The following is an 11,114-nucleotide window of genomic DNA, read 5'->3' as shown; positions in this document are numbered from 1 at the left end:
TGGGAGAGAGTGGTCGAGGTGAGGCTGAGACGGATAGTGTCTATTTCGGAAAACCAGTTCGGATTTATGCCCGGCCGCTCGACGACGGAGGCAATCCACCTGGTACGGAGGTTGGTGGAGCAGTATAGGGAGAGGAAGAAGGATCTGCACATGGTGTTCATCGACCTGGAAAAGGCGTACGACAAAGTCCCCAGGGAAGTGCTTTGGAGATGCTTGGAGGTGAGTGGAGTACCGCAGGCATATATCAGAGTAACTAAGGATATGTATGAGGGAGCGAAAACCCAGGTGAGGACGGCTGGAGGAGACTCAGAGCATTTCACTGTCCTGACAGGATTGCATCAGGGATCTACTCTTAGTCCCTTTTTGTTTGCGTTAGTAATGGATGTGTTGACGCGGCGTATCCAAGGGGAGGTGCCGTGGTGTATGCTTTTTGCAGATGATGTAGTCCTGATAGATGAGACTCGAGGGGGTGTGAATGACAAATTAGAGTTGTGGAGGCAAACTCTGGAGTTTAAAGGGTTCAGGGTGAGCAGAACCAAGACAGAGTATGTGGAATGTAAGTTTAATGACGTGAGGCGGGAGAACGAGGTAGTAGTGAGGCTAGAAGCACAGGAGGTAGGGAAGAGGGATAAGTTCAAGTATCTCGGGTCCGTGATCCAGAGTAACGGTGAGATTGACGAGGATGTCTCGCACCGTATTGGGGCGGGATGGATGAAGTGGAAACTCGCATCGGGGGTGCTGTGTGATAAGAAGGTGCCGCCCAAGTTTAAAGGCAAATTCTATAGGGTGGTAGTCCGTCCGGCCTTGCTGTATGGAGCGGAGTGTTGGCCAGTTAAGAACTCCCACATCCAAAGAATGAAGGTGGCAGAAATGCGGATGTTGCGCTGGATGTGTGGACTGACCCGAGGGGATAGAGTTCGGAATGAGACTATCCGGGAGAAGGTTGGTGTGACTTCAGTGGAGTGTAAGATGCGGGAAGCACGATTGAGATGGTTCGGACACGTGAAGAGGAGGGGCATGGATGTCCCGGTCCGTAGGTGTGAGAGGCTAGCGTTGGATGGTTTTAGACGGGGTAGGGGTAGACCGAAGAAGTACTGGGGTGAGGTGATTAGGCGGGACATGGAACAGTTACAGCTCACCGAGGACATGACCCTAGATAGGAAGGTCTGGAAGATCCGAATTACGGCAGAGGATTAGGGCCAGTTCGGGTCGCTAGTGTAGGGAATTAATTGGTGGGGGTGTATTCCTGTTATGATTCCGTATTCAATGTTCCGTGTTCCGTGTTCCATGTTTATTACGAATATGTGTGCTTTCCTCTGCTTTATATTCCTGCATTCCTGCTTTACTCTGTTTTATATTCCTTATGGGTGCCGTATCTATGTTATGTCATCTGATTCTGTGCTGTACTATGTGTTTGTGTGATATCTCGTGACTTGAGCCGGGGGTCTTTCGGAAACAGCCTTTCTACTTCATCAGAGGTAGAGGTATGGACTGCGTACATCTTACCCCCCCCAGACCCCACTAAGTGGGAATACACTGGGTTTGTTGTTGTTGTTATATATATACACACAGAGAGAGAGAGTTATTCGATCAAAGTTTGCGGGTGCCATGCCACCCGTGAACCCCCTGTAGATCCGCCCCTGAGTAAATTCAAGGTGAGATGTCACAGTGTATTTTCTTACGAATGACGTAATTTTGATTGATGAAACTCGCGAAAGAGTTAATGTTAAGTTAGGGGCTTGAAAAAATGACCCTGGAATCTAGAGGTTTTATATTGAGTAGGACAAGACTAAATACTTGAAGTGCAAGTTCAGTGATGTGATGCACGAGGGTGACGTAGAAATGAAGCTTGATACACATGTCATCTCCAAAAAAAGAGATAGTTTCAAGTATATTAAGTCTATTAGCCAGGAAAATGAAGAGATTGACGAGAATGCTACTCATATGTAGTAATGTATGACAGATGAAATAGAGACACATATCTGGAGTCTTGTATGATAAGAAAGCGCCACCTAAACTAGACGAAATTCTATAAAATGGTGGTTAGACCAACTATGTTGTATGGAGCAGTGTGTTGTCATACATGAACTCTCACATTCAGAAGATGAAAATGGCAGAGATGGGGATATTGCGATGGATCTGTGGGTTTTCTGGCAGATTTAGGATTAAATATGATGATATATATCTAAGACAAGGTGTGAGTGACTTTAGTGAAAGATAAGGTGTGTGAAAGTGAGGTTAAGATGGTTCGAACATGTGATAAGAAGATGTATGAATGCCCAATACGGAGGTGCAAGAGGTTGAATATAGATGAATTCAGGAGAGGCAGACAGGACCGAGGAAGGGCCCGGCCACAAGGGTGTATTGTACGTAACCTTACCTTGTATTTTTGCCAGAGGCTTTGAATTTCTTTTCTAATTCTATTTGTTGGTTCTTTAAGAAATCAAAATTTAATTCTATTTTATCTAACAATTTCTTTTGTTTGTTTTGCAGGTCTTCTAATATCTCTAGAGTTTTTAATATTTTTACATTTTCTTGTTGAGTCTGTTTCCAATGTTTGAACCCATTTCCTCCTGACCACATGACGACAACTTTATTACCATATACTCCAAGGCTCCCCTTCCATAATTTGCATAACGAAATGCCCAAATCCAAAAATGGCATAAACCCTTAAACCCTAATTTGCAAAGTCAAACTACTACAAAAAAATGATTACAACTGGAAAATGAAGGCTAACCTGGAGGTCTCAAGCTAGCTCTTTTACGTTTAAGAAGTATTGAGAAAGGTAATTAGACAAGACATGACACAATTGTAGCTTATTGAGGACATAATCCTACATATGAAGGGGCAGAGAAAGAGAAATAGACTAAGAGATTAATGCATAGAAGTGAATTATATCTTATTGCTCTTATTAATAATCGTAGTGTTATGCTTTGTAGTTTCATTGTTTTTTCAATTTTAATTGATATATGTTTCATATAGTTCAGTCATAATCTTAGCCAATACTATCTTAGTATTAGTATTTAGAGAAAAGAAAGCATATACTATCGACAATATTGTATCCAAGGTTAAACAAGCCAATAAAATCCAAGCTAATTAGTTGAACTTTTTCTCTTTTTTTCTTTTGAAAAAGAAAATAACATTGTGCTCACCGCACAAAAGGCATGATGATTTAAACACTGTCTCAAAGAGAAACTTGTGAATAAATATATCTACCCTGAGCAGAAATACCCTATTAAGCTTAGCTCATTCACTATTCTAAATTATTATGATGCTTGTTTACTTTTGCAACATTTTAATCGTTTTAGCTGTCTAACTTTATTTTATTAAAAATCATACAGATAACTTTCACGATATTTGAGACTTAAATCAATTTGACAAATCAAATCATAAGCAATGCTTTGAGTTAATTGACTAATTATTAGAACTAATGTAATATATAAACTAAATTCATATCTACAACGCTAGAAAATGAATCGAGCTGGCTCAATCTCGAGTTGATTCAATTTGCTTGTATTTAAGTTAGTTTGATACAATTCAATTTAAAATCAAATTTTACTTTGACTCAACTAGATTTTTTGTGAACTTTAATTTGATTTGACTAATCTCGATTAATTCATTTAAGTTCATGTCTACAAAAATAGCCAACGGATCGAGCATATGCTTAAAATTCGACTCAATTCAATTTGCTTTTATTTAACTAACTTGACACGATTCAATTACAATACTTTGACTCATCTATATTTTCACTAAAGTTCAATCTAATTCAAGTTATCTCGATTATCCACTTAAGTTATATATAAATATCAATTCAAAAATAATTCATCAATCAGTGCACTAATAAAACGTTAAGACACATTTAAGGGTGTGGTCTACTAATCAATGGCGTGTGTTGATCACTATAAGAATTTAGGTTCAATTTTTCTGCAGAGACAAAATACACTAGGTGATTTCTTCCGGTGTGCTTCAGCCTTGATGTATCAAAGTTACTTGATGTCTGCTTATTTCTAGTGGGAGGTGACAAATATCCCGTGAAATTAATTAATATGCGCCACAGATAACCTCAACACCACGATTGTAAAACAATAAAAACACAAAGACATAAAATTAGATCACCAAAATGAAAAGAAAAAAATGAATTGGAGTTGTGTTTGACATGAATATAAATTAAAGTTATGTTTTATTTTTGTGAGAGAAGTGGGAGTGAAAAAAATTAAAATGGGCTAGACAAATATTTAGAGTTTTTATGATCAAAGTCATTTTTTGAACAAAGTAAAAAATAAATAAATTAAAAAAAGTAAATATTTCTCACCAAACAAAGCCTTAAAATCACACAAAATAATTCAGATAGCTCTCACTCCATCACTTTTCCTTTCTTCCCAAACACTGTCAAACTACTTCAAAAACGCCGTCACTAATTTCCTGCCATGGGCTTCGGATCCCTAAGATCCATAATCCGACCCGTTTCACGCGCACTCTTATCGACCCGACCCCTATCCGCTTTCACTCCGATCACCTCTCCGGCGAATACCATATCTCCGGTAACGGAACTCCGTCGGAATTTATTCAGCACTTTCCGACCAAAACTTCCATGGATTCCACCGTCCAACGCTGCTTCTGTTGCTGCTTTTCACAGCTTAACTGATACTCGCTTACCGAAACGGAGACCGAGTTATAAACCTAAACGTAAAAGAGCTAGCTTGAGACCTCCAGGTTAGCCTTCATTTTCCAGTTGTAATCATTTTTTTTGTAGTAGTTTGACTTTGCAAATTAGGGTTTAAGGGTTTATGCCATTTTTGGATTTGGGCATTTCGTTATGCAAATTATGGAAGGGGAGCCTTGGAGTATATGGTAATAAAGTTGTTGCCGTGTGACCGGCAGGAAACGGGTTCAAGCCTTGGAAACAGATTCAACAAGAAAATACAAAAATATTAAAAACTCTAGAGATATTAGAAGACCTGCAAAACAAACAAAAGAAATTGTTAGATAAAATAGAATTAAATTTTGATTTCTTAAAGAACCAACAAGCAGAATTAGAAAAGAAATTCGAAGCCTCTGGCAGAAATGCAAGATAAGGCTACGTAGAATACACCCTTGTGGCAGGGCCCTTCCCCGGTCTTGTCCTTGCGCATAGTGGGAGGTTTAGGGCATCAGACTGTCCTTTTAAATTATGAGCCCCGTGAGGTTTTAGGTTCAAATTCCAGTCGGAGACAAAATGCTAGTGATTTCTTCCCATCGTTCTAGCTTTGGTGGGCAGAGATACTTAGTACCTGGTGCTAGTGGAAAGTGCCAAGTACCTATTGGAATTACTTAGAGTTGCTTAGTGCCTGGTGCTGGTGGGAGGTGGTGGAATTACTGGGAGTTTCTTAGTACCTGGTGCTGGTGGGAGGTGGTGGAATTACTGGGAGTTGCTTAGTACCTGGTGCTAGTGGGAGTGGCCAGGTACTTGGCGGAATTACTTAAGAGTTGCACTTGGTACCTGGTGGTGCTGGGAGGTGCCAGGTATATGGTGGAATTACTTAGAGTAGCTTAGTACCTGTTAATGGTGGGAGGTGCCAGGTACCTGGTGGAATTACTTAGAGTTGCTTAGTACCGGTCGTTGGTGGGAGGTGCCGGGTACATGGTGGAATTACTTAAGAGTTACTTAATACCTGGTGCTGGTGGGGAGGTGCCAGGTACTCGGTGGACGCAGCTGGCCAGTGCACCTTGGTCATCAAAAGAAGTTACTCAATGTTTTTGGGTGCTTTTGGTATAGACAAATATCCTTTTACATAGAAAGTGTCTTTCGTAGGAAATAATTTAGCCGATGCAGAAAGGATTTTCATTAAGGAGTAAACATAGGAAGAAACCAATGGGTTCAATACCTACTATATATACATAAAAATGTAATTTGACCATGCATATACACAGTGTTATTTTTCAATCCTTGCGGTACCCTAGCTTTGTCCTTGATTTTAGCTTGAGAAATCGTTTATTTAATCATTTTCTAGTGTTTAGTTGAGATTGTAATGGTATCAGGTGGAGGTTGGAACACGAGTTTGATCATTTGATGATATTTTTGAGTGGTCACATTTTCTATTTTTGGTAATCATGGTGTTTGGGTCAGCTTTTGCTCGCCTTGACTAGTTCCACGGGATACTTTCCATCTCCCACCCGCAACAGGTACTAGGTACTAGGTAACTCTGGCTACCAAGATTAGGATAGATAGGAAGAAATCACCTAATGCTTTTTGTTTCTGATTGAATACATTTTGGTGTAAACATGAGTATCCTCCAGAAGAAGAGGATACTCCTTGCATTTTAGATTACATGGAGCAGTTACAGCTGACTGAGGACATGACCCAGGATAGGAAGGTATAGAGGAAAAACATTAGCATAGAGGGCTAAGGTGTGTGGTTGGGTCGTAGGCAGTAGGTAGGAGGGCTTTGGTGTCCTTGTTTGGCAGTGTTCAATATTTTTGGTGAATGTCATACTTTTTATCATGTTCCATGCATTTTTTTTTCTATATATATTGTCCTTTGTCTTGAGCCGGGGGTCTATCGGAAACAACCTCCCTACTTCTTTAGAGGTAGTTGTATGGACTGCATACACTCTACCCTCCCCAGGCCCCACGATGTGGGAATATACTGGGTTTGTTGTTGTTGTTGTTGTATGAGATCATAGGAGGAGCTTTCTACTGTGACTTCTGATTGTAATTAATACTGGAATACCTTTTGTGAATTCCCTTGTTTATAAAATATGTTACCTTTCTCAAAAAAAAAAAAAAAAAAACCGAGACGTCATGATTTTCAACCCACGTTATTGATGACTAGGCCACACCTTGGATGAATTTTTGAGTGATCACAGTCACAACAATGTCTAATTGCTGGTTATTGTAGAGTAAAAGTTGGGATTGTAAAGAAAAATGACTTCTTTTGGTGGAAAATATTTCATTTGAGAAAAACATATTTCAACAATTCAAATTAGCTTCACAACAAGAAAAGGAAAACATTGTCTGTGATACCAAACACACTTGGTATGTTTAGGATTTTTATTGACTTTTGGATTATGACGGAATGAAAAGAAATTACAAGCTTGTATTTCTTTTGGAATTTAGGTCCATATGCGTGGGTAAAATATACCCCTGGTGAACCTATAAGTCCAAACAATCCCAATGAAGGAAGTGTCAAGCGAAGGAATGAGAAAAAGCGAATCGCGCAGCGGAAGGCATTTATATTGGTATGTCAGCACAACTTTTGATTCCCTTTATCCTTTTTGATGATGAATGTGTAGTTTTTTGATGAGTAGAAGAGAATTGGGCAGAAGATCATGTTTTTTCTTGATCAGTAGATAATTGGACATTTAAGATGTGCTAGAGAAAATTTAAGCTAACATGGTTTATTGAAAACTTAAGGGTCATGAACTGCAGTCATAACTAGCAATCAGAAACTGGACATTATGGTTGAATTTAATATGCAAAAGGCCGTTCATATGCTAATTTCTGACTTAGGATGGTTATTAGATGGATATGATATTGTGTCTATAATGCAAATTCAAAATTGCATTGGCTGTCTGCAGGATCAGAGCTAAATCTTTGTAAAGTTTCTTTCATGTACTTTTATTATCCCATTCTTTTCTTTTTCAACGTTTTCAGTTTACTCCCAAGTCCCATGCATATTTTTGTATCTCCCTTTTTAACCTCAACTTATCATCTCTATTCTTACTTGGAAATTGAAAATATCGCAATTTCTCCTATTGCCATTTTTCACAAGTAAATTCTGTTGATTGCAACCTCAATAAACACCAACCTCTAAGATACTATACCCACTGCCATGTTTCTTACTTTAGACTAAGCAACTGTTAAGCTTTTTTGTCAAAAATATTTGTCAGTGTGAAATGGATACACCAGTAATATTAGCAAGGGTGTAAGTAATACATTCCACGCTCACTCTAGCCTCATTGAGTCTTTGTGAATGCTTTCGTAAAGCTGATGATCCATGGTTTGTTTGGTGTTTTGATGCACTACATATTGGTTTGTTGCATGTCTCTATGTCTGAATGTTTCTTAAGACTCCAGTGTCTACAATGATACACACCCAACAAATATAGCAGGGGGGCGGGAACCATGCTCTAATAAAGTTTTAATAAGCTCTTGCAGCAGATGATTGAATCCTACTTATCCTGCTGTGGAACTAGTGTAGGAGGACAGTTAAACAAAGTGAAAAATTTATTGCATGAAAGGGTCTCTTGCTGCATGTCAATCATTAAAGCTGGAAATCTTTGATCACGGGTATGTTGTTGTTGTTATATATTTCGAGTTGAAATCAAGTGCTTGTTAGTCAATGCATTTGTTAATGACCATGCTTTCCAAGTTCCATGACTGATACAATAAAATGAGACTATCCAACTCTGCCTTGTCTTGGTTGCCTGTATCCCAAAGCACAAAATGAAATTCACAAGGCCAAAAATAAATAAAAGACGGTATACAACCATTCACAGATTTATCCAATAAACACAGCAAAGCAAGTTGCTAACACTAAACTGAATCAGCAAATCAAGCCCTGCGTCTCTCTGCTAAAACTTAAGAGTTGGAGATCACTTTTTACATATACTAGCAATTATTGCTTTGTGTAGTTCCAAGCATATAACCAGATAGAAAGAAATAATCAAGTATGAGAATGCCTTCTTTCCTTATCAATGCACTATCTATTTGATCTCCTTGTCCTGGAAATATCAATATCTGCGTGCGTGTTGATTGGGTCTACTTTCATGTTCTGAGGATCTGTCTTCTTATACAGACTTTTTTCCCTTACTGTTGACTCACTGAATTTTCTTGGTTGGGATCAAGCATTAAAGTTGGCAACTTAAGGTTCAGCACTATTTGGATCATTGTATATATCATTCTTCATATGGCCATTCAGAGGGAAAATAACTTTCTTTCAAGGACTTCGATAATTTTCTCCATTCATTGAATTAATAAACTGAGTTTGCTTCCTGTGATTCTTTCAGCAGTCCTTTGCTATAAGTTTGAGGTTTTATTCATGTGTAGGCTGAGAAGAAGAAGCGTAAGGCTCAGTTGCAGGAGGCAAACCGGAAGAAAATGATAAAGCGAGTAGAGCGAAAGATGGCTGCAGTTGCTAGGGATAGAGCATGGGCAGAAAGACTGGTAGAACTGAAGAAGTTTGAGGAAGAGAAGAAGGCAGCCATGGCTTGATAAGTTTCAATCTGCTAAGTTTTTCTCTTGTTTTTTAAGAGAATAACTTTCAACCCCTTCTTTAATTAGGCACAATTTCCTTCAACACAATTTTTACTGTTATGTTTTTCTTCAGTTTGATGTTTAAATCTCCTTGTCTTTTTGTTTAGTTTAATCTTATGTTAAAATAAATTAGGTTTAGAAGTTGAAAGGTGAGTTGCATAAACAATCCAAAAACAAAAGTGCAACCTTTTTGAAATGGTCAATTCTAAATTCTCTTCCTCCATTTGAAGAACACAGCTCTAAGGCTTGAAGTTAAAAGATATTAAACTTGGGAATTAATCAAACTGTGTGTAGCAAATATTCCACAAAAAAGGGTACTCATTTGGAAAAGAAATACTAGTTGAAAAACAAAACAATCAGGACTTTTTTTTTTTTTTTTTGGAAAAAAAATCACGCTCGTAAAACGTATCTAAAAATATTATCAGTCAGAATTTAGCTATTATAAGAAAACTTTATAGTAAAATTAGGAATTCATTCATAATAAAAAAACCTTCCCCATTTAATTTTTTTTATAAAATTAGCACCATTAATGATATTTTGAAATTATAAATTTGACTATTATTTTTTATGCAGTTATTTGAGTAAAAATAGTGGTATAAAGAAAAAATATAATACTAAATTTTCTTGCTTTCGCAAATTAAGAGACATATACCTATCTATTGTTGAAGTCATTTTTGAAAGCTTGAGCGGGGGGTGTTTATATTTGTCTCTTTCTGTAAAATGGTGACCATTAAGAATTTTGATACAAATATTTAATTTATTAATTGAATTGAAATACAAAAATGAGATGTTAAATTGAATCTATCTAACATAATATCCTAATAACTGCACCCTCACCTCTCTATAAAAAAGTGAGAGAAAAGGAAACTAATTGGGAATTAATATATACACAACATATAGACATAATTTTAACTAAAGATATACAATATATAATATACCTATGATTATTATAAATTTTATCAAGAGAGTTAAAAAAATCTCCATGACAACTTATTCAAGTCATAGAATAAATTGTGGACCTGATCAAGAATAGAAATTTCATCTTTTATCATACACTTAGAGAGGGTAATAATACCCGCCAACATCCTTGCACATTTGGGAGAAGTTACCAAGACTTTATCCATCTTCAATGAGACTGCTTCTATTCCTGCTAACATCAGAGCCTAGGTGAAGCTAGAAGCTGATGGAATTCCTAATTTCAGGTTCAGTCGAAAGAAGAACAAATATGTTACCAATACTACTAGATGACCTCTTGCTTCTTATGTCTTCTCTGTACATAGCATCTCCTAAAGGTGTTACAAATTTCTCAAGGATCTGGTCCTATATCTATGCATTTGCTGGATATTTTTGTAAACAATTGCTCAAGATTTTGGTTATAGCCAACTTTCATCATGTTCTGGAGGCTAAGGTTTACGTCCTCCTCCGTATAATTATGATTTTTGATAAATATACAGGTTGGAGTCATGCCTAACTCCTCCATCATAAAATGGAACTATTAATTTTAAAAAAAGATATACAACTGGTTCGACAACATATACTAGGACAGATATGATGATAAGTTGCAACGACGTTTTCTTTCATCAACCAATAACTTTGCAAATCTGTGGCAAAGACATACACAAAATAAATAATTAGTTCATGAAGATGTAGAGATTATTGTTGTGACATATATAAAAAATCCTATAATACAATATACCTCTTGAGTTGTTCCTCATTGGTGACTTGATCAGGAATTGGTTCATTCAGTTCAGTGTAGCGTAGGGGTGTACAAAAATTGAACTGACCGATAAACTGAATCGATAAAAATGTTATTGGGTTATTGGGTTAACTATTTTTTATTGGTTTTATAAAAAAATTTATTGGGTAAACGGTTCGGTTTCG

General features: G+C 37.3%; 1 protein-coding gene and 1 pseudogene across 2 annotated transcripts; one reads left to right on the top strand and one right to left on the bottom strand.

Moving 5' to 3' along the window:
• The first annotated feature begins 4,317 nt into the window (after positions 1–4,317).
• On the top strand, positions 4,318–9,319 carry LOC107870407. Of its 2 annotated transcripts, XM_047412598.1 has the most exons (4): positions 4,333–4,713; positions 7,096–7,217; positions 8,136–8,267; positions 9,027–9,220. In XM_047412598.1, the coding sequence occupies exons 1-3, from the start codon at positions 4,428–4,430 to the stop codon at positions 8,259–8,261; spliced, it is 534 nt and encodes a 177-aa protein (XP_047268554.1). In that variant the 5' UTR covers positions 4,333–4,427; the 3' UTR covers positions 8,262–8,267; positions 9,027–9,220. The 2 variants fall into 2 exon arrangements, with proteins under 2 accessions (XP_016572420.2, XP_047268554.1); XM_016716934.2 differs by lacking the exon at positions 8,136–8,267 and having other exon boundaries at positions 4,318–4,713; positions 9,027–9,319.
• Positions 9,320–10,770: 1,451 nt separating this feature from the next.
• Positions 10,771–11,114, bottom strand: part of LOC124898439 — a 14,186-nt pseudogene continuing 13,842 nt past the window's right edge.

This window comes from Capsicum annuum, chromosome 5 (assembly GCF_002878395.1).
Source record: "Capsicum annuum cultivar UCD-10X-F1 chromosome 5, UCD10Xv1.1, whole genome shotgun sequence".
In the NCBI taxonomy this organism is placed as follows: domain Eukaryota; kingdom Viridiplantae; phylum Streptophyta; class Magnoliopsida; order Solanales; family Solanaceae; genus Capsicum; species Capsicum annuum.
This window is presented reverse-complemented; position numbering and strand designations above follow the sequence as displayed.